The sequence below is a fragment of the Geotrypetes seraphini genome, chromosome 12 (genome assembly GCF_902459505.1).
Source record: "Geotrypetes seraphini chromosome 12, aGeoSer1.1, whole genome shotgun sequence".
NCBI lineage: Eukaryota > Metazoa > Chordata > Amphibia > Gymnophiona > Dermophiidae > Geotrypetes > Geotrypetes seraphini.
The window spans coordinates 83,107,357-83,131,561 of record NC_047095.1 but is presented as its reverse complement, the minus strand read 5'-3'; the positions used below and the strand labels follow the sequence as shown (position 1 = coordinate 83,131,561).

Here is a 24,205-nt window from a genome sequence, read left to right as displayed (position 1 = left end):
TGGAATCGGACATCTCGGCACCGAAGAGTAACCGCTGTTGGATTTGGCGGTTTTTAAGTGTTCTCTTTTTCAAAGTTGCACAGCGGGTGCAAGTGGACGCTTGATGGTCGGGACCAAGACACTGCAGACACCAGTTATGCGGGTCTGTCAGTGAGATTGGCCTAGCGCACCGCTGGCACTTTTTAAACCCGGGCTGAGGGGGCATGAAAGTAAAGACAGCCTCTGCCAAATCGAAGGCCGAGGCTTCGATTGTGGCAACAGGCCCCGCCGGGGCGAAACGAAAAATGAAAAGAAAACAACTAAAGTTAGTTAGTTTTTTTTTTTTTTTTAAAGAAAAACAAAAAGAATAAAGAAACCTTTATTTCAACAAAGGTTTACGCGAGCGGGAAGATCGAAAAAATTTCTTCAACGGCCGTTGAGGAAACGCGTCTTCTTAGCTCCGCGGAAACTAAGAAACTGGGGACCGCGCGCCTCTGTCGGGCGGGAAGGCACTCGCGCGTTCGCGGTGCGGTCTTCTAGAACTTTCCAAGTTCTTAGAGTGCAATCACTCTAAAATTGTCCGTACCGGGGCTCCGTCGGTGCCTTCACCCATCAGTCAAGAATATGCTGCCTGCTTGTCCTGGGATAAGGATAGCTATACTGGGTCAGACCAATGGTCCATCTAGCCGAGTATCCTGTCTCCACAGTGGCCATCGAAGGTCACAAGTACCTGGCAGAGACCCAAATAGTTGCATCATTCCACGCTCCTGACCCAGGGCAAGCAGCAGCTTTCCCCATATCTGTTTCAATAGCAGACTAAGGACTTTTCCTTCAGAAACTTGTCCAAACATTTTTAAAGCCCAGCTATGTCAACTGTTGTTACCACATCCTCTGGGAGCAAGTGCCAGAGCTTATTTCCTACCACTGGTCCGTCTCAAGACAAACGGATAAAGAAGCCAACGCAGGAAGCCCTGGGTAGCGCTGTGCACAGTTGTCTGCTTCTGCTGTGAATGTAATACTGTGGCATATAGCAAGCTCTGTGTAAACAAATTTTTGTGCCCAAAATTTGCATGCAAATCAGGACCCAAGCCAGACCCAAGCACCCAAAGGTCTTGTGGCTTTGTGCGTGCATGTTGGAACAAAAACAAAATTATCATCACACATCAGCACCTATTCTTCTGTATATACATATCAGCATTGTGAACATTTCCTGCACAGAACATTTTCGCAAGGCCGATATTTATGTGTAGAAGAACAGACACCAACGTGTGCTGACGCTTTTGTTTTTGTATCAATGTGCGCACAAGTTCTGTTACCTCCTGTCAGTCTTCAAACTTGCAGGTACTTTTAGCTGCAGAAGACAAAACTGGCATTAAATCTCCGCTAGCCCTTCAAAGCTGTCCCAGACCTGGCAAAATCATTTCTCGCATTGTCCACACAGCAAAACCCACCGTTTCCTTCTGTGCGTTGCCAGGAATGCTGAATGGCTTCATTACCATACCTTTTAACGCGTCTTGCCTTCTGCATGAGTTAACACCCACATCCAGTTCCTCTCCGACTTGATTGGCCATTAATGCGTGCGCACAACCCACAACTGCGCAGCTAGGATTTCTGCATCAGCCCCAAAGACATTTACACCAGTTGTACTTGATATGATTTACACTAGTCTGTGGTGGAATAACTCAGATGAGTTCAGTTTATAAATAAATTCAAAGCTTTAACAGACAGAAAGATAGCATTGTGGTCAGGAGGAGGCAGGAGCTCTGACAGGAAATCAGTGCTTCATCCATTTCTACTTCATAATTATAATTTTTTTTTTTTAAACCTCAGTGGCAAACATCTAATTCCTGCAACAGAGTAGAAACAAATTCAACTTACAACATTATTATAGTGCAAGGAATCACACTACAGATATGAGAACCAAATGCTGCGTGTGTATGACTGAGAACTGAAGCTCTCTGGTTGTGAATGTGCCTTGCATTGAATTACTAGAAAAATATATATTAATAAAAAACAAATATCAAAGTCAGCAGATAATACAGGAATAAAAACAATGGGATTATGGACCCAGGACAAAGCGTGTGTGGAGAGGGTTCGGGGGGGGGGGGGGGTGCATGTTGTAATATTTTTTTCTCTCCTGCTTATTACATGTCCAGAGAGAAGCAGGCTAAGAGATGTTTCAAGATTTCACTTCAGTTTTTCCGAGTTCTGCTTTTACCCTCACTGAAAACAGAGAAGATTGTCACTAGCTTATCTGAAGCAGTCTTCTATAGGTTCTAGGTGCCATATTGCTCTGTCCAGGGTAAAATCATTTTTATTTTTTTTTTTTTTGCTGTTACTATATGAGAGGAAATGGTCTATGAAGCTCAGGAAGTGTTCTTTCCTCAGCAAACAGCTACCCAGCGTTGTCTGCTGATATGTGCCCTAATAGGACCTCATCCTGAATGGAGGGAAGGGGGGAGAAGGAGAACAGCTGCCAGTGTGCCGAAGCATCTTAGCAGAAGACTTGGGGATTGGCAGGAGAGAAGGAAGAAGACTGAGTTAATATGTCCCCACCCACTTCCTCAATCCACTCACATTGCTCTTGTTTCTTTTTGAGATTTACAGCTAAAGAGAAAAGCATACAAAACACTTTGTTCTGAATTATCGGCATAGCCTTCATTTGGCTTATGAGGGCGCTGCATGGTGTATCGTCTGGACCCTTCTTTTCCTGCATCCCAGGAGATGCTGTAAGGCTGGAGTACAGTGTGCCATATACAAGTCAGTTCAGAGAGCAAAATGACACTCTGGCCCGGAAGTCTCAAATGTCCAGGCAGGATCAGGTGTCGAGGAGAATTATTGTAAAACCATCTCCCTACAACCCAACCACAGAGGAAGGAGTGCCACAGATTGGTGTTCCCTGTCTCTACCAGTATTCTCCTAGGGGCTGTAGATCCTGTGTGTCTCTCTGCCTCTCAGGATCAGGGGCGTTCAATTGGCTGCAGATTGTAACAGTTAGGCGGCAGCGCTCTGCGGATTTCCTCCAGGTTCTCTATGTCCAGCAGGATCTGATCAATGTTCTCTTCCATGGAGAGAATTTTGTGCCTCTGCCTCTCAGCCATCTCCTCCAGCGTCTTCATGCTGGGTCTCAGCTGACTGGCAATTGTATTCCGCGCTGCATTCAGGCTGGACTCGAGCATGTTAACATCTTTCTCATCCATTGACCAAGGCTGCTCTGTTCCATGGAAATAAGAGAGAGAAAAAAAGATGAATTTGTTTTGCGTTCTACTGCACAGGGATACTTTCATGCCCAGTACTCAAGGGCCACCAATGAGACAGGTTTGCAGAATATCCCTAATGATTTTTTTAAATGTCTTTTGAATGTTTTCCAAGCTGCCTTTCGTGTTCTGTTGACATTCATCATATTTCTGTTATATAATTGTTTTACAGTGCTCTTGAATATTTATATTTCTGATACTGTATCATGTACTGTAAGTCCTATTACCAGGGTTCACCTTCATTGACTGTATTTCTGTTTATATTTGATCAATTTACTATTGTTATGCTGTTAACAAAATTGTAAGTGTTATGTCAGCTATACCACACTTGAATTAATAAAGAGAGATTTGTATACAATGGAGTTTGTATGCATCAGTGGCCTAGCTGGCAGAGATGCCAAAGCCCCGCCAGCTAAAGAAATTTGTGGCCGAGTTGCTCCCCTCCTCCTCACTCTGCTGCAGTACAGAAATCATCGGTGGTGTGCTGCCAGCTGCCAATGCCAGAACTCCTTGCATATTCCCAGTTCACACAAGAACTAAGCATGATCAGGGAGTCCCAGTGTTGGCGGCTGGTAGCATGCTGCCAACGTCTTCTGTACTACAGCAGCACAAGGACGAAGTTTGGCTGGTCGTGCTTCAGCATCCCCGCCAGGAAATGTATTAGATTATCTTAAATAATAAAATGCTAGCCACGCATGCGCACTTGCCTTGCGTGTTCCCTGATCCCTTTTCTGTCGGGATGTGGCAAGACAAGTGCGCATGCGCGCCCTTCCCTGCTCTCCACCTCACAATACAGACAGCACCATGCCACCCCTTCACAACGGCTACCACAAGCATCGCCGCCGAGCGCACCCGAGGGCAGAGGCAGCCCACGCGCGCAGTGGATGGAGCGTGAGGACGGCCGCCCGACCACAAACTGTAAATTCAAACTCCTGCCGCCGAGGACAGCAGCCCTTCATTGACTGCCGGTGACCTGTTCAGCTACTCTCTAGAAACCTTCCCGTGGTCCCGACTCCAGCAGCACTGTACACACGCTGCTTCGGGGCCTTCTACTGCCCTGATTTACTCTGGCACAGAAGCAGAGCAAATCAGGGTAGTAGAAGGCCCCAAAGCAGCGTGTGTACAGTGCTGCAGACGCTGCTGGTGTAGCAGGTTTGTCGGGACTGCGGGAAGGGAAGGGGGGGGCGGAAAGGGACTAAGGGAGCCAACCAGACCGCGGGAAGGGAAAGGGGGGTAGGGGAAATGCTGCTGCTGCATAGGAAAGTAGTGTGGGGGAAGGGAAATGGAGAGGGAGGGAATGCTGGTAATATACATTAAAAAAACAAAACACTTACTCTGTGAAACTTCAGTTATTACAAAAAAAAAAAAAAAATAGGTGACATGACACCTCCATATACAAACAGAGAGAGACACACACAGGAAAAAAAAACCCTTAAAGACAAGGAGCAATAGAGAAAGATTGAAAGAAAGAAAAAAATAAAAGGAGAGACACAGATAAAAAAAAATCCACATACATCAGCCAAAGAGACAAACACCAAAACAAACACAGGGCAGGGAAGCGCCAACAAAAAAGACTTCAGCCGCGAGGCGCTCAATGGGACCAGGCAGGCAGCCACACAAGGGAGGGCAACAGAATGAAAAAAAGGTAACGTGCAGGGAGAAGCTGGGCCTGCCTGCGGGGAACACAATAAGGGAAGGGGGGGCCCTTGGAGCAGGCTAGACCGCGGGAATGGAAGGCGGAGGGGCCAAAAGGAGCAGGCCACTTTGTGGTTAAGAGTAGGGAAGGGGGGTGGGGGAAAATGCTGCTACTGCTGCACAGGGACCTGGAGGGGGAGGGAAATGCGAGCAGGAAGAGGTGATGATGGACAGGGGGAAAAAAGGAAGGGAGGCTTATTGCTGGACAGGGGGAACAGGAAGAGGTGATGATGGACACGGGGGGGGGAAATGAAGGGAGGCCTACTGCTGGACAGGGGGAGCAGGAAGAGGTGCTGATGGACAGGGGGGAGGTAAAACAAAGGGAGAAGGGCTGCTGCTGGATAAGGGGAGCAGTGAAGGGGTGGTGGTGGACACAGGGGAGGTAAAAAGAAGGGAGAATGGACAGGAAAAAGCAGCTAAGGAGACAGAGAGAGAAAGAAATAAAGACAGACACACACATATATTCTAGCACCCGTTAATGTAACGGGCTATAAAGCTAGTTTTATATAATTATGCTATATTATTTTAATGTTTGTGGTTATATTACTGTATTTATGTGCATGGTTTTTATGTTTTATTTCATTTTATAGACCCCTGAGGCAGGCCTCGCAGCCACAACACATGTCAGATCTTGATTGTGAATAAAGATATTAAGCACAAGTTGCCTCTTTTGTTTTCCTTTGTTCTACCGTGACGAGGTAGAATCTCCTGTTTGGGTATACTGCTTCGGCATCTCCGCCAGGAAATATATTGTTTATGGTGTGGGAAGTAGGAAGGGGCAGGGAAGGACAGAATGCCTTGTCCCCCAGTCCACTTCTGCCCCCCCCCCCTTCAAATCAGAGGGCTGGCAATGCATCTGGTATGCATGCAAATCTCTCACACATATTTATTAGGGGTATCCCAAAACCCTGCCCCATTGGTAGCCCTGGAGGACGGGGCGTGAATACCACTGCCCTAATGACTCCTAAAGTTTCTCCTTCAAAGAGACACCAGCAGGGCTGGTGCAACAACAGAGGACAGCAAACTGAAGGAACAGGAAGCTGCAACTTCCTCTGAAGTGACTCAGCAGGGTGGGCTAAGACCCTGCAGCAATCTGCAATTCTGCATCTCAATGGTACTGCACCAGGGAGGGATTGAAAGTAAAACCAAGCTCAGCCATGACAAAAGAACGTAAGAGTTGCTGGACTGGGTCAGAGCAAGGGTTCATTCTAGCACACTGTCCTATTTCCAACAGTGGCCATGTCACAAGTACCTGAGTTCCCAAAAAAGTGTCAAGATTCCATCCATGTTACTTAACCTCAAAGAACTTAACAATTTATACACTTTTCCTATAAAATCAAAACATCATTAAGTTCCTTTCTTTCCAGAACACAGAGGGCCATTTCATTCTGTTTTAGGTTATACATGAAAATAGATATTTTTTTGCAAACAAGATATGAAGATTGTATTAACTTGGAAACAGAAGGACAGAGGATATGACAGTCAATATAATGCCCAGGGTAGTCTGCCCAGCCCACTTCCTCTTAACCAAACCCCAACTGATTTCAGACTTTTCTTCACTTCTTATCCTTTGTGACTGTCCTGGGGTTTTTTTTTTAACATTCTGTCACTGTTTGGACAGGTATTGGGGCTGTGGATAAATGCTGATAAGTTGGAAGCCTCGAGTCTTTCTGAGATCTTGCTTGCCACCTGGCCAGGTTTTCCCTCTCTGTTGGGCTGGGAACACCTTGACATACAAATTGTGTATGCCTAACCACTCTGCACGCATGTTAACGTCCACAACTTATTGAAAGATACAAAGGTTTTATGTGAATGTTGACACCCTTTGCCACTTTTGCTGTGGGGGAGGGTGCATTTATTGAAGTTGGTTTTGTTGCCAAAATGGATGTACTGTATATGTTGTAACACGCAGGGCCGTCATCAGGGCAGTACTACCAGTCCTGCATTCAGGGGCCCGGAGCTGACAGGGGGCCCGGGCTCCCCCAGGGTCTTAGGCAGTGTTCTAAGGCAGGGGAGCCAGTAGCTCGCCAAAGCAAAGTGAGTCGATCACCCAGGACTCACTTTGCCTTGGTGAGCTATCGGGCCGATCAGTCTTCCTCTCCCCGACGTCAATTCTGCAGTCGGAGAGGAAGTTCGGGCCAGCCAATCGCTGCTTGGCTGGGCGGAACTTCCTCTCCGACGGCAGAATTGACGTCGGGGAGAGGAATGCTGGTCGGCCCGAAGCAGGGAGAGCATGCGTCGGCGTCAGCTTTGGGGCCTGTTATCCATTGGTAGGTCCTGTTCCCCGATGGCAGCGGTAGTGGCAGTGGCTTGGGGAACGGCAGGGAGAAAGAAAGAAAGGGGGCAGGCAGGGAGACAGAAGGAAAGAAGAGAAACAGAAAAAAAGAAAGGGGGCATGAAGAGAGGAAGAAAAAGTTGGGGGAGGGAATGAGGTGTGGAGGAGAGGAAGCATACAGGCTAAAAGAAGGGAAGAAAGATTGGATGCACAGTCAGAAGAAGAAAGTGCAACCAGAGACTCGTGAAATCACCAAAGGTAGGAAAAATGATTTTATTTTAAATTTAGCAAAGTGGAGGCAGTATTACCACAGTTTTCAAAGGAATTTGCCCAAATAACTTAATAGTTAACTGGGTAAATTCCCAGAGATGAAAACTTCCCTTCACTTACTATGCACAGTTCTGAATTTATATCTGCTGTCTATATTTTACAATATGGTCCCCTTTTACTAAACTGCAATAGTGGTTTTTAGCGCAGGGAGCCTATGAGCGTCAAGAGCAGCGCTGGGCATTCAGCGCAGCTCCCTGCGCTAAAAACTGCTATTGTGGTTTAATAAAAAGGATGGAGGGTATATTTGTCTATTTTTGTATGGTTGTTACTGAGGTGACAATGCATAGAGTCATCTGCCTTGACCTCTTTGAAAAAAACCCAGAATAGGAATGATAATTAACATTTTCTCAGCGTATAGTGTGCTTTGTGTTTTTTAATTTTATTGTTGGTAGATCATTTTGACTTGGTCATTTTAAAGTAGCTCACAAGCTCAAAATGTTTGAGCACCTCTGAGCTAGAGCGTTGAAACTGTGTATTTCTATTTTATCCCCCCTTTTACAAAACTGTGGAGCGTTTTTTAGCGCCAGCCGTGGTGGTAGCAGCTCTGATGCTCAGAATTCTATGAGTGTCAGAGCTGTTACCACCGTGGCTAAAATCCACACTACAGTTTTGTAAAAGGGTGAGGGGTTAGTTTGTGATGACATATTCCATACTAGGCGAAGGTGTTTTCTGTGTTCTGTGTGTTCGAAAGACATGGTTTTCTGTTAGGATTGACGGTGTAGGATTGATCTGTGCTGGTCTGGCTTGTTTAGTTTTACAATGGGTGTATTGATGTACTGCTCACTGCAATATGCAAGATGCTGCCTTTTCCTAGGTACTTATGTGTGACGTGTGGTTTGTTACTAAAAATCATGTTTTTCTTACAGATGGGGGGTGCCAAAAAATGATGGGCCCCGGGTGTTACATATGCTACGTATGCCACTGTATGTAAAGATACCAGAAAGCTGGCGTAGCAAAAACTTTAAGTAAATTGTTATTCTTCTAAGTTTTGAGTATTTAACCCTCCCACAATCTCACGGGCACTCGTTTCAAGTTTCAAGTTTATTGAGATTTTGATTTAAACGCAATATCAAATATTTTCAATGCGTATAACAAAAATAAATTTGGGGAAATAAATAAAACCATTTGAACAATAAACATACAACCATATCCATAGATGATTAAAATTACATAAGGAGTACAAGGATAAACTACATTTGTTTAAAAATGCGTTTTCCGCGCCTGCTCATAAATTTGTTGACTGGAAGGATCCAGCAATGTGGCCAGATGTCATTCAGGACAAAGACAGAGAAAGAATTGTGCAATTTGGATTAATGATGGAAGATGATTTAAAGCAAATGGCACAGTCTATGAGTAAAGATCTTGACGGACGTTCTTTTTATGAATATCTCCTCTATGCCAAATCACCCAATGGACGTGAGAAGATTTTAAGGGACTGGCTTAGATGGAGCATTAGCAGAAAAGTATGTGTGTATTCGGCCCATGTAAGAAGGGGGGGGTCGGGGGGGAAGGGGTGCGTGGGGGGCCCAGAAATTTCTGATGGCGGCCCTGGCAACACGTACTGGTGATTCTTTGCCCAGTGGATTTGAAGCAGTGGAATAATGTCAGGACATTTTTATGAGGCTTTAAAAAACCAAGGGCTTCTCTGCAACAGTTACAATTATCTAAAAGAGAGGATGGTATGGGTTTTGCTTGTCATTTAAGAACCGTAAGAAACTGGATGTTTCAAACTTCAATATCTTGTGACCTTGAATGGAAAATATTTGGCTGCTGATTTGCATTTGATTTAAACGTATAACACATGCAAAATCAGATAAATTGTCCCCTGCCTTGAAGTGACATCCCTTGGTTAAAATCTGCCAGATGGGCGTGGATAAATTTTCATAAACATTTTAAACTTCATGCCCATTGTTCTTGTGGGTAATGCAGATTTTCCACTAGGATGCACAGGCGGCAGATTTCATAATTGGTCTGATCAGGGACCAACTACGATCAATCATTTTTTGGAGGAAGGGGAAGATGAGGTGACTTTTATATCTTATGAAACTTTGCAGTATACTTATACTTTCAAATTGCAAGATTGGTACTCATATCTCCAACTCAAACATTATGTACAATTGCTTTTGGAGAATAAGACGCAAAAAATACACTCCAACACTGCCCAAAACCCTAAACTAGCAATAACAAAAATGGCAGGACCTAGTCACATCAGGGTTCATTGAGGGGACGCTCAGGAACACAGGCTATGCACACCACACAAACCACATACAATCTAATGTGAATAATATCAAAATAAAGGGTGCTCTCAGTGTGAACCACCAGCGATAGGAGTCCAGCTCCAACACTTCACTTCTGGGTAGAGGTGGTAAGCCCCCGCCGGCACACCATCATAGAGCACCCTGAGTATGCTGAAAATCAAAGTGAAAATATCCACCAATTAAACCAATAAGTCAACAGGTGAGTAAATCAACAGGTGAGTAAACCAATGTAACCTGAGCGACCCCTGAACGAACCCTGCCAGCCGAACCCCCCGAAAAATGCAACCAAAAAATACACCATTATGATGGTGTACGGGCGGGGGCTTACCACCTCTACCCAGAAGTGAAGTGTTGGAGCTGGACTCCTATCGCTGGTGGTTCACACTGAGAGCACCCTTTATTTTGATATTATTCACATTAGATTGTATGTGGTTTGTGTGGTGTGCATAGCCTGTGTTCCTGAGCGTCCCCTCAATGAACCCTGATGTGACTAGGTCTGCCTTTTTTGTTATTGCTAGTTTGGAGAATAAGAAACAGGACTTTATTGAGTCTAGTTTTCATGATCATTAGCCTGTACAAGTGGTAACAAAGGGTCTGTTAGATAGACTTTATGGGGGTCTGATAACACACAGGGGCTCCATTTGTTGCATAGAGTGGTGGCCCTTTGGATTGCAGACTTTGGTTACCATAACATTGAGAAGTTTTTGAGTAGTTTGTATTTGACGTCAAAATTGGCAGAAAGTATGTTGTTGCAGGAACTCCGCTATAAATTCTCGATGCTTATGTACGTATATTCATCCTTCCAGAGCAAAAAAGATGGGTCTCCCTTCAGATGGGACTTGCCTGAAGTGTGGTTATTAGAAGCTTCCTATAAACATTATGTGTGGGGCTGTTAACATATTCAGTGCTTTTGGATTGCTGTATGGTTTTACTTGAGTGATCTGTATCATAAAGCATGGACTCCGGTATCATAAAGCAGGGCCTCAGGTCTTTTCTTGCATAAATCTTCTCTTATTTCTAAACGACGCATACTGCAGCAGTGGATGCATGCCACTCAGCCAGCCTCGACTCAGTGGACGAATCATATGCAATGTATGAAGAAGCAATCAGTAATGTTTCGAGCACAACTAGTGCAAAGACGGTTTCTAAAATTATGGATATCTTTTGTTACTGCACTACAGATAAGACTTTGATCTGCAATTCTGAATGATTTAGAGCAGTGGTCTCAAATTCAAATCCTTTGCAGGGCCACATTTTGGATTTGTAGGTACTTGGAGGGCCTCAGAAATAATAGTTACTGTCTTATTAAAGAAATTACAATTTTGCATGAGGTAAAACTCTTTATAGTTTATAAATCTTTCCTTTTGGCTAAGTCTTAATAATAATATTGTAATTTATAGTTAAAGAGGCATATGATCAAAAAACTGTTTTATTTTATTTTTGTGATTATGATACATATACCAAGGGCCTCAAAATAGTTCCTGGCAGGCCGCATGTGGCCCCCGGGCCGCGTGTTTGAGACCACTGATTTAGAGGTATAATTTAAATGCTATCATTTGTCATCTATGCTTTAATATAAAAGTAGGATTTGATTTGATAAGGAAATTTATGGAGAGGGTGGGGGAGTGTTTGACTGAAAAGTGAAAGAAGCTTTCTCAAAATGGGTAGGGGTTCTGAAGGAGGAGGGAATTAAACATACACATCCAGGGGAAGGAGGGGGAGGGGGGAGGGGTTTGTACTGGAATTGTATTGGGGAATTTTTAGATAGTTTCTTTTTTTTTTTTTTAATTCTTTATTCATTTTCAAATTTACAATAAGTGTAAAAATATATCCAAACAAAATAACAATAAATATAACACTTAATAATCATCAATGGTACAAATAATATGCTCTTATCTCCCACCCTTCCCACCCTTTCTTATCATATAATCAATAATAGATAGTTTCTTGTGGGTATTTATTTTCTTGATTATTAGGTTGGGGGAAAATAATTACTTATTACTATATGTAAGTTTATTGTGCATTTCTTGTAATATTATATATACATGAATTGTTTGTATGTACAATTGTAGTTGGATAATTTAATAAAGATTATAAAAAAAATAAGGAATGCAACATAAGGAGAGTGTATCCACTATTATATATATGTGCAGAGGTTGAAATCAATAATGGTATTTTCAAATAAACATTCTGTCATTGATTTTGCCTGTAAACTGTCAGTTACCAGAGCGTGGTCACACCAAGACTTGGTTCCTTCATATATCTATCCAAGAAAATGGGCAAACACAAATTCAAGACACTTCCCTCCTGTGCAGACAGAGACTTGACATTTCTGCAGCCCAGCCTAGGATTGACAGACTCTGAAACCAGAAGGCCACTAAAGACAGGAGCCCCAGATACCCAGATCCCACATTACTATGACATACCCATTTGAATCAGGACCTTATTCAGGGCACTCAGAGTTTCTTCAACAGCGGTCTTGGCATTGCGGGCTCCACTGTCAGCACTTTGAGCATCGTTAAAGATCTGAAGATAAGAAAGTGATTTGTTTTAAACTCCAATGATAGAAAACAGGAAGGTCAGAGCATAGGGAAGAAAATCCTTGTTATTGTCAAGTTTTCCATTCTGTGCCAGGAGAGACAAGAAGCAGAGGAACTCTTTACCATCTGCACTGCTGCAGTGTCCCCCGTCGCTGCCAACAATTTACTTTCTAATACTCCCTCTGCTTCTCCTGCCTTTCTCAGCAAACCAGCCACAGCCCTCTCCAATGTCAGCACCCCGTCTGCTGTGCCATTCACTTCCAAGTTCAATCTCTCAGCACCCTGTAGGAGAAGGAAAGACAAGTTATCAAAACCAGCTGCTGCAAAAGGTCAAATCAATGATCTTGAAAGGAAAGGAAACTCGTGGGAAAGAGCAATTTCACAGTAGACCTGGGGGCTTTTCCTGCTGGGATCTGGGGGGGGGGGGGTGCATGCTGCCATCCACATGTCCCTTATTTCTAGTAAGAATAAACCTTTTTCATGATTTTGCAGATGAATCTATTGTCTCAAGGATCACCAGAGGGTAGGGCAAAAGGTTTTGGTGCGACGAAAGCCTTGAGTGAGTCTCCTGGGTTAGCAGCAGAATATCAAGTTTGTTCAATTTTTGATATAACTCCAAACCAGCATGCTTTCTAAGTGGTGTACAAATTTTAAAAATTAAGGACATCTAGAAAGGAACTCCTTTAACTGATAGGAAAGAAATAGATTAAAAAATTATAAAATAATATTACTAATGATAAATATCCATTTGAATTTTTTCCATTGTAGAAGTACTGTACTAACGTGGAAATTTAAAGCTATAGGTTTGAAATGGTAACTGCGAACTAAGCTGTATATTTTTCTGATGGGTTTGTTTTTGGTGGTGGTGGGGGGGAATTTGCTGGATTCTGGAGATTGAAAGAGATGGGGGCCCCCTTGCAATTCTGCATATGGAAGTGTGTTAATGAGATTTGTCGTCTCTGCTTATATGTAAAAGGTCACTTTGCTATGTCCATAATTTGCATTCATTAATGCTGTTCATTATTCCGAAAAGCCTTAAATCCAGTCCTCAAAATGCCAGATTGAGATGATCAATGATGCTCAGGCTGCCTCCTCTCTCTGGCAGCACCTCTGCTGTGACAGTGACAGGAATTTTCTGTTCATGGCAGTGCCAGTCGCTATTTTACAGCCCAAGACCACCTCAGACTGAGTTAAGTCTTTCTCACCTTGTGACTCAGTTTCCCCCCTAATCAGAGCCATCAGCCATTAGTGTGAAGAAGTCAAAGCTCGGCTGATTATGAAGAAAGGCAGCCAGGCCACCAATACTGTTTATACAACCAACCACTTCTATTCCTGTCAATTTCTCAAATTAATCAGTCAGTTGGATTAATCTGGGTTCATGTCCTGCTCTGTTCTCCTACTTTAAATGGAATTTTGGGGACAAACTTACTTTTTATAATTTTGATCCTAGATGAACTAATGGGCAGAATTAGTTATTTCCAGGATCAAATTAAATATACTGTTCATTGTCATTCTAGTGTGTAGAGTTTAGAGTGAATGTAACTTCACTACTATACTGAAAGCCCCAGTGCAACAGTATCAGTAACATCAACATCCTTAATGTTGATTGAGAAAGGATCTTGGTTCCTTTTCTTTCCCCATCTCTCTGCCCCAGATATTTTCCCACTGTTTCACTGTAAAATCCTCTCAATAAAGATGGCCGCTTAGACTTGGAAATGCCAAGAATCCTGTGTGACATCTTGTATTTGCAACTATAATTTCTTCCTGCCACATACTGAATCTCCCCATGGAGCAGCCAATAACTCAGTGAAGGCTGAAACAGCCACATCCAGAATCACACAAAATGGTGGCAAGCGAAGATGTGGCGGTATCTTTACAAACCGAATGCTTTAATTTCCCTTTCTTCTGGGTCAATTTTGCGTTAGGTATCATTCCCTCATGTTTACATCATAGTTTTGCTAGGTAGACATCTTAAGTGCTGTGTATTAATAATTTAGACAATATGGTTCTGGTTTTGTTGATATTAATGTTGCTTTTATGTTCTATTCAATATAATGAATAAGAAAATTGAACTGAAAGGTCCCTCTCCACTGTGCTCACCAGCCCAATTTCACTACTGATGTCCTGGGCCTCGTTTGCCATCCTGTTGGCTTCTTGCACATCAGCGGCAGCAGAGCCCAGAGCCCGTTCAGCCTCTAGGGTTGTTGCATTGGCGGCATCTACCCTGCGCCTTATTTCTGGTAATCGGTGTATAGCGTCTTCAGCCTTTGCTTTCCCGTCATCCACCTCCAGGTTAAAACCTGTAAAAAGAAGAAGATATTGCATGAATATCAAGCTCCAATAAAAAGAGAAAGGAGAGCCTTACAGACCAAAAAATAGACCAAGTGTAAGGAAGAAAGAAGGAAGCATGCTACTAAATACAAGGATCTCTTAGACCAGTGGTTCCGAAACCCAGCAAGTCAGGTTTTCAGGATATCCACAATGAATATTCATGAGAGATTTGCATAGTACCCCATTGTTTATTTCTACCTTCAAAAATAAAACCCCAAATGGCCTCACTCTTTAACTGGCAGCATGTACTTCTACACTTTGCACTGGTCCTCGTAGTCCATTTAGAATTAAGTCCAGAATCACATTTCCTCTCGTATTTTCCTTGACAAGTTGTTCCAGGAAGCAATCGCCTACAGCATCCAGGAACTTGGTCTCCCTACCACAGCAAGAGGTACCTAGGTTCCAGTCTATCCCCAGATAACTGAAGTCACCCACGATAACTGCGTTGCCTCCCTTGCAGTTGCGTTTAATCTCATCCGGCATTTCTCCATCAATTTCTTCAGACTGCCCTGGGGGTCGGTAGTAGATGCCAATCTTCGTTTCCATTCCATTTGTTCTCAGAATTTTGACCCATAGAGACTCTAACTTATTTTTCATTTCCAGGGTGTTCTCTCCAGTAGACTCAATTCCCTCTTTGACGTATAGGGCAATTCCCCCACCTTTCTGACCCACTCTGTCTCTGCGGTATAGCTTGTATCCTGGTAGCACAGTGTCCCAGACATTTTCCTCGTTCCACCATGTTTCCATGATGCCGATGATGTCATGGTTATCTTTTTGTGCCATAGCTTCCAATTCCCCCATCTTATTCTGTAGGCTCCTTGTGTTCGTGTACATACACTTGAGTTTGAGGCCTATTACTTTCTTGCATTTCTTTCCCTCTTGTGTCCCTTTCAATCCATCAGGATTTCTGTCTTGCCTATGATCCGGTGAGTCTTCCCCGCTATCTTCTTGCATGGTATCTTCTGGGTATACCGGTTCCCAAACCATCGACTCTTGCTCGACTGTCGGCTTTCCCTTTCTTCCTAGTTTAAAATCTTCTCAATTTCTCTCTTGATGTTGCTTGCAAGGAGCCTCATTCCATCTCTGCTGAGGTGGAGTCCATCCTTCATGAATAGCTTGCTCTTCCCCTAGAATGTCGTCCAGTTGCACACAAAGTGGAATCCTTTTTCCTCACACCAGCGCCTCATCCACGCGTTGACTGCTTGCAGCTCCATCTGCCTCTTCTCATCGGCCCTGGGTACTGGCAGGATCTCCAAGAATGCTACCTTCAGCGTTCTGGTCTTCAGTGTCCTTCCTAGCATCCGGAACTGGTCCTTCAGTACTTCCCTGCTGTAGTTCCTGTTGCTCACATTTTTAGTCCCCACACGGATTATCACCTCCGTATCTTCCTCTTGCATGCTGTCGATGATCCTGTCGATGCGGCTTGCTATATCTTCTATCTTGGCTCCCGGTAGGAAGGTCACTAGCCGATCCTGTCTTCCTCCCACTATGTGGCTGTTGACTTGTCTGATGATGGAGTTCCCCCCCCCCCCCCCTACGATTGCTGTCCTCTCTGTCTTCTCTTGTCTCTCCAGCCGTATGTCCGTGTCCTCTGTGTATTTCCATCTTCCCTCAACCTGGCGTTGGCTTGACCGGACTCATCTTCCTGTGGGTTCCCTCCACCTGTTTCCAGGTGTCACTGCTGTGTCACCCATTTCTTTCTTGTGCTTGTCCTCCAGGTGATCCTTCCTCACTGTGGATGTATCTTGGCAGTTCCACTGTTGCTGGTGATTTTCCAAGGCCTCCCTATATGCCTCCTCAATGAACTTCTCTAACTCCCAGACTTCTTCCTCAATGGTTTCCTCTGTCTTGGAGTTTTCTGTGTCTCTGTCCTCCTCCTCCACTGCTCAAAGTGCTTCTAGCTCCTGTATTCTGCCTTGCAGAAGTTTAACTTGTTTTTTCAGGCCCTCCAGTTCCTTGCATCGTGCATACATAAGACCACCTCCTAGAGGGGAGGTAGTCATACATATGGCAAACAGTGCAGAAAACTGGGTAGCTCAACATCCTGCTTCTGTCTGCTGCTTCCATTGCCGTCCGCTTGCTGGTCTGCTGTCTGAAATGTCTTCTCCCTAGTTCCTTATATAGCGTCCTTGGTGTTACTGTGAGGTCCCTCGCCTGATTTTAAGCTTGCTCTTCTTGCTTGCCTGTGGGAAGGTGTAAAACGCGGATCTCATGGACCTTACGGACCTCGCGGATTTAAAACCTCATTTCCTTAAAAATCTGAGGTCCGTGCATTGACAAACCCGCCTTTTAGCTTGTTTTACCCAGACCCTTATTCCACCGCTTTCCCTGCAGCTCAGGCCCCCAGATCTGCCTTCCCTAATGGCTAAGGAGGGAGGAGGCGCACCGTGACTTTTGCTCTCTCCCTCCGCACTGATTTTGAGAGCCCCCACGATATGACACTGGATAGCAAATAGCTGGGTTTGGGGGGGGGGTTAAAAATGTGTGCAAAGGTCTGCAGTGCATCTGACCTCACGGATCTAAACTGCACAATGCACATCCTTAAAAATCTGAGGTCCGCACCACTTTTAGCCTCTGGCTCTGACAGACCTCTATGACATTTTAGTTGCTGACAGATCCTAATGCTTTTCCCTCCTTGTGCTGAGACTAAAAGTGGCACAGACCTCAGGGCAAAAGTTTTGCTGCTAGTCTCAGCATAGGGAGGGAAAAGCATTAAGTTTCAAGTTTATTAAGATTTGTTATCTATGTAATATCATATATTTCAATGCGAATAACAATTTTTTTTAAAAAGGGGAGGACAAAACAAGACATTGTATACAAATTATATACATTCTAATACAAACTGGTACAAAAGGCAAGGGGGATGAACTACAATCTTTAAAGAAAGAAAAGAAACATTTAGGGAAGAACACATATGGCCAGAAACTACAAGTGGCATGGACCTCAGATTTTTAAGGACGTGTGGTTTTAGATCCGCGAGGTCCATAAGGTCCACGGTTTACCCCTTCCCCTTGCCTGTTGCTTGTGTGTCCTCTGTGTCTGCTGTGGTTGCCCTCTGCATCTTTTTCTCACCTTGAAGAGGGGAATGAGCCTAGTATGAGCCTTGAAGGTCATTCCTTGGAGCTGTGTGAGGGAAATTTGAAACCAAGATACACAGAAAGCAAATTCTCCATTTTCTAGAAAGTGGCACAACACCGAGGTGGAGAAAAAAGAGAGAGAGAGAGAAAAGCTAGAGAAAATAGTAAAAGGGGAAGAAATGAGAGAAGCAAAACAGTAGTAGAACAAGTGTTGGAGTCTGTATGTTTTGGAAGCGAGTGTATGATGTTACACCATAAGTTAGACGGAAGTTTGTTGACGGTACTGGTGATTGTTGACATTTAAACCCCATTAGGCTAGACCAGGGGTGGGCAACTCTGATCCTCGAGGGCTGTAATCCAGTCGGGTTTTCAGGATTTCCCCAATGAATATGCATTGAAAGCAATGCATGCAAATAGATCTCATGCATATTCATTGGGGAAATCCTGAAAACCCAACTGGATTCTGGCCCTCAAAGACCGGAGTTGCCCACCCCTGGGCTAGACTCTGGAGAGCTCTGTGACTCCAGCCCTCTTTTTAAGTTGCACAAATCTCTTATACAATTAGGCTTCTTCCACCCAAGGCACTTACCTCGTAAATGCTTCAAGATGTTTTCCACTTCATAGAAAGTGGCATTTCCAGTACTCAGGGCTTGCAGAGCTCTATTCTTGGCAAGGTTGGCCCGAGACATCAACTGATCTGCAAGCTGTATAAGAGGGAGAAATATCTGAGAGAGAACTCAACTTTTCAGCAGACGTTTTAGTCCTGGGTTACAGAACATTTCAAGATGTAGCTTTGTAACAAAATAGTAGAATTATAGGCAGTAGAATGGTGTGAGCCAGTGGTGCCATGGCCCCACCAACAGTTGGCCAACAAAGCATCAGCAACTACAGAGTTTCAAGCAGTGGTATAGCCACATGAAGGGCCCTTTGAGGCCTTGCACTCCCCCCCCCACACACACACTTTGAACTCAGGTCTCTCCAATAGTGTAGCAGCCAATGTATGGCTATTGGGGGTCTCAAGCCCTGCCAGTTGAAGAGTTTCCCTGCCTGAGCAACAGAAGTTGGCAGGGTGCTCTAGCAGCTGATGCCGACACTTCTGCGCATGCTCAGTTCATGTATTTGAACTGAACACACACAGAAGTGATGGCATCAGAGGCTGGAGCAGCCTGCCTACTTCCCTGCTTCTTAGCACCTGCAATGAAACTTCAACTGATGGGGCTCGAGCATCCCTGCCAACAAAGGTATGATTGTGAGGGAACACTGCAACAGCAGAAGGGGGGGGAGGAGACAGAGGAAATGCTTATTCCCTCTCAAATCAACTTCTGGCTACTTCCCTGGTTCCAAAGCAGGCCAAAGATTAGTTTGTATGGCAACCCTCTGACCAAAAAGTGTTCTACAATCCCCGACTAGAATAACAATTCATATTGCAGTAAGGGACATTTTACATCTATCTATAAATTCCATCTATCCCAGCTGTGTGCAACAGAATAATATCTTTTTAGAGCAATAGTTGAGGAACACATGATGTTACTTACCACTCGCCTGCTTTCTCCATCATGGAAAAGACTTTTCACATCCTCTTCCCAGTTTCCCAAATTCTCTTGCAGTTTCCTGTAATCAGTCATATGTCCATCTACCAGGGAAGTCAGAGAGTCTGCCTTCTGCTTGATGCGATCTGTATCCTCCTGAAATAGAAGCCCAGAAGAGCTGTTACTTCCCCAGCCTGACATCCACTAACAGCCTGTGGCAAGGATCCTCCAACTACTGCCCCATCAGGGTGGACCCCCCTTTTCCAGGCCTAGAGCTAGTATGGGCCAGGCCCACAAGAGTAGACAGGAGGAGGCACACATAAGTCCTCAGTATGCAAGGCTGGGTGTGTGAGAGCATATATTAATGGACCAACTATATATAGGAGAGATGAAAACCATTTCAGCACCATGTTCACTCAGGTTTGCAGAATTAAGGGAATGGTATGGAGCTGAGTTGGTTCCAGGCTCAGCACATAGTTCTGAGTTGGTACAGAGAGGTTAAGTCAGTCCTATTTTTCAATCCAATCCTTGCATGGACTTGTATAATTTTTGTTTTATAACTTGGAAACTGGGAAATCAAAGCAGGCAATGAATAAGGCCAGGACTGACTCAGCCCCACCCTAGAGAAAGGGGGATATAGATAACCTCAACAAAAAAATTAAAAGAACAAAATTAACAAAAGAGGTGATGCTGTTGAGGACTGTACATTACCCTTTTTCACCTACCCATCTTTCCACAATGCTTTTTACCTGACCAAACACATTTTATTACCCTCAAAAAAACTTTATTATACCCTTTCAGTCATTTACAGGCTGCCTGGGGGCAATTTTCAGTAGTTAGGTAGGTAGGTAGGTTCCTTCTGAAAATGCATTACAAGGTGGGTGAAAGGCTGGGTTTGAAGTTCCTGTCTGACAAGGCCTGGGGGATTTGGGCTAACCATTGGCATGAGGTTCTTGAGCTCTGAGATGGAGGGAAAGCAGTTGCTTGCACTGCAGCAAACCCTCTGGTACACTTTAGCTAATCAATGCTGATCCAGAGCATTGATTAGCTAAAGTGTACCAAAGGGTTTGCTGCATTTTTCAAGTCCGGAAGAAATTATTTGTTAGAACCTGGCTTCAGTTCTACTGGGTTTCTCAACTTGTGTTGGATCAAGGTTAGCAATAATTGGCCAAATATAGGTAATTGCAAGCAAGATTAAACTCAATGCAAATGCAATATATTCTAATCAAACTACAAAACTGTCATTTAACTACTCAGACATCAAAACAGCTCAGTCCTCTATAACTTTCTATCAATGCTGACTGATTCTGGATCACCCAACAGCCAAAGTAGAAACTTCTAGCACTAAGCTATTTATCTCCCAGAGGAAGAGGAACTGTGTGAAACAGTTTGTGCATGTGAAACCAGCATTAGCAGAGGCCTTACCTGTAAAGAGCCAGCATTTACATCTGGTAGCTGGGACATGGAGTGGAACATTTGCAGGCTATCTCGATTAACCCTTTCTGCAGCAGATGCCAGTCCTAGAGCTTCTGTCTCCAGTGTACTAGCTGTTGACTTTGCTTCATTAAATCTAAAAGAAAAAAATAAATACATAATAAAAAACTATGTCAGCAATCAACAAAAAAATTCTAAAGAGAGACAGATTTTTATATATAAAGGGGGAAAATGTATGTTTCCAATAATGCCAAAAAATAAATAGACCCAAGGGAGGCTGTTAAATAAATCTATATCCACATAACACAACCTCAAAAATATAGGATAACAAGTCCAAGTGTTACTCTCAAGGGAGAAAAGACCTCAGTGTCTAATAGGGAAAATCAAAGCAACCCATATAGACAGGCTAGTTGCAAATATCACTTGCAGCCAGCCGACACATCCTCGGTCAAAAACTCCCAAAAAGTTGAGGACACAGTTTCACAGTGAATTTCAACAGTCTTAATTCTAAGTTTCAAAAAGTTTTCAAAAAAACACTTATCTGAAAATTGTTGTCTTCTGAATCAAATTGCAAACACAAGAACGTGATCCTGGAGCTTGGAAGTAGGAGAAAATCACTCCATAGGAGACAAACTCAGAGCATAGCAGCTACTAAATATCACCACTAGCATTATGCTATGCTCTGAGTTTGTCTCCTATGGAGTGATTTTCTCCTGCTTCCAAGCTCCAGGATCACGTTCTTGTGTTTGCAATTTGATTCAGAAGACAACAATTTTCAGATAAGTGTTTTTTTGAAAACTTTTTGAGACTTAGAATTAAGACTGTTGAAATTCACTGTGAAATTGTGTCCTCAACTTTTTGGGAGTTTTTGACCGAGGATGTGTCGGCTGGCTGCAAGTGATATTTGCAACTAGCCTGTCTATATGGGTTGCTTTGATTTTCCCTATTAGACACTGAGGTCTTTTCTCCCTTGAGAGTAGCACTTGGACTTGTTATCCTATATTTTTGAGGTTGTGTTATGTGGATATAGATTTGTTTCCAATAATGTCCACTAAAATCTGAAAATGTGTTCCTATATAATTATTTGTGTAAAATCTTGAGAATTTCAACAGTAGTTTGTGCTGTTTTGAATTCTTTATGCTGTGCACAATTCATCAGTTCATTAAAAGTTAGTGCTTCCATTGCTGGACTATGCAGCCCTGACAGCCAAGAGGCTTCTCACTCAGCAGATAGTCAGTTTGGTGCCAAGCTTCAGTTGTGGACTTTCTATGAACTTGCTGTTCCTGCACCTATCAGAAAGTCACATGTTCGTGCTAGAAATTTCCAGAGAACTAAGCGAAATATTGTAGTAGCTTCTGAAAAGGGGAGAGGGGCTTGATATATCTCTTTTCTGTGGTTATAATCAAAGTGGTTTACATATTATATTCATAAGGTTACCATATTTGGTCATGCAAAAAAGAGGACATATGGCTCCGCCTCAGCCCTGCCCTCACACAAACCTCGCCTCCTCTCCTTCTGTGAGCTTGGGGCCGCAACTGGAGGGCCTCCTGGCATGCGCAGATGTGATGTGCTGACATCACACGCATGCTTGGACGCCCTCCAGACGCAGTCCTGAGCTACTAAACCCAAACAAAATGCTATATTTTCAAAAACCGCCTAGACACCCAGACAGTCCTCTAAAAAAACTCAAAGCGGCTTAAAATTTCAAAAATTCTAGATAATATATTTTGTTCACTTTTTTGGGTTTCTGCTTTAACCTGTGAACAATAAACATCCTGCAGACATCTCCATGACCTCCGCATTGCTTGTGTCCCACAGGATGAGGGAGACTGTGATGAACCGTATGACAACTCTTAATAGCTTACTAGAAGCTAGAGAATGACACGGGGAAAAAATCTGTCCCCTTTACAGCCCCATCACCGGACCACCATCCCCTTCACCGCCCTATCCCCACTGTCCCCTTCGCCGCCCCGCAGCATCCACCTTTCCCTTTCACCACCTCACCACCCTTCAATGGCCCGAGAATCTCCCTCCCTCCCCCTTACCATCGTGGCGCGTTAGTAAAGAAACTTAAGGGAGGGAAGGTGTGCGGTCACCAATCGCATGTGGCCCCCTCCCTCCCTACCACCAAATCTATCTCCCTCCCTCCCCCTTACCTTCGCGGCGCTTTGATAAAGAAATTTACTAAAGCCGGCAAAGCCTATCTGTGCCTGCAGTTGCGTGTGTGTAGGCAGAAGCTTCTCCTCTGACACAACCGAAATTGTATCAGAGGAGAAGCTTCCGCCCACACACACGCGACTGCAGGCAGGCAGGCTTCACTGGCTTCAGTAAGTTTCTTTACTAAAGCACCGCGAAGGTAAGGGGGAGGGAGATAGACTTGGCCGGAGGGAGGGAGGGAGCCACGCGCGATCAGTGACCGTGCGCCTTCCCTCCTTTAACTGTGGGGACAAGGCAATTCACCACTCCATGGGGTGGTGGATGGCCTTGTTCCCGTGCCAGCAGTGAGCACTCCCCCCCCCCCCACCATTTCGGAAGGTTACCCGCAGCTAGCCGCGGGTAACTGCCATTGTGTCATTCTCTACTAGAAGCTCCTAAGAATGGGAAGCATTGAAGGACACATTCTGTTATAGCGTGTCTCCAAGTTCTGGATGGCAAATCCAGATCCCAATTTGAAAATTCAGTTATAGTGAAATTGTGTGCTGTAGCATAGTAAGGGGGTCAGACCGCACCAGGAGCTATCTTGGTGGGGGCACTAGCACATCTCCTCCACTCCAAGCGTACACCTTCCCTTCTTACCCCCATACCTCTAGTTCTTAACCGGCGTGAGCAGCATTTCCAACTTGCTACTTACGCCAGCTTCAGCTCTCCCTCTGACATCACTATCTGGTCATGGGACCAGGAAGTGACATCAGAGGGAGAGCAGAGGCCGACGCAAGAAGCAAGTTGGAGATGCTGCTCGCGTCAGGGAAGTTAAAGGAGTACAGGGGAAAGGGTGCACACGTGCAGCGGGGAGGCAGGGAAGGAGCGAGGGGCGCCACCGCCCTGGACACCTCCTACCCTTGCTACACCACTGATTGTGTGAAGTGCATTTCTTTATAACACGGGATTATTGTAGTTTAAATCAGAACCAATGCAATACATGGAGTCAATGGTGTCCAAAGTCCTATACAGTAACACAGGCAGACACTCCTAAGTCCTGTACAGACAAACCCACTTTTTGATCCTGTGCAAGAACCTAAGTGTTGACATTCACGAGTCAGAACATCTTGCCTGTCTTAAAACCTCACCTTCTTTGATACCATAACACAATATTTCCAGTATTTCTCAACTCAGTCCTGGAGTACCCCCCTTGCCAGTCAGGTTTTTCAGGATATCCACAAAGAGTATGCATGAAAGACATTTGCATAAAATGGAGGCAGTATATACAAGTCAAGTTTATGTATATTCATTGTGGACATCCTGAAAACCCAATTGCCAAATAACTCCAGAACCAAGTTGAG

The 24,205-nt window shown here is 44.2% G+C and overlaps 1 protein-coding gene across 1 annotated transcript in view; it reads right to left on the bottom strand.

The window, feature by feature from the left end:
* Nucleotides 1-1,647: 1,647 nt before the first annotated feature.
* The window catches only part of LAMC2 (laminin subunit gamma 2), a 98,097-nt gene continuing 75,539 nt past the window's right edge, over nt 1,648-24,205 (bottom strand). Inside the window, exons 17-23 of the mRNA XM_033917177.1 lie at nt 20,697-20,841; nt 19,278-19,427; nt 18,332-18,446; nt 14,435-14,634; nt 12,458-12,616; nt 12,221-12,320; nt 1,648-3,193 (exon numbers count right to left, since the gene is read on the bottom strand). Coding sequence (XP_033773068.1) covers nt 2,940-3,193; nt 12,221-12,320; nt 12,458-12,616; nt 14,435-14,634; nt 18,332-18,446; nt 19,278-19,427; nt 20,697-20,841 — 1,123 coding nt within the window. The 3' untranslated portion in view covers nt 1,648-2,939. The remainder of the gene's footprint in view (nt 3,194-12,220; nt 12,321-12,457; nt 12,617-14,434; nt 14,635-18,331; nt 18,447-19,277; nt 19,428-20,696; nt 20,842-24,205) is intronic.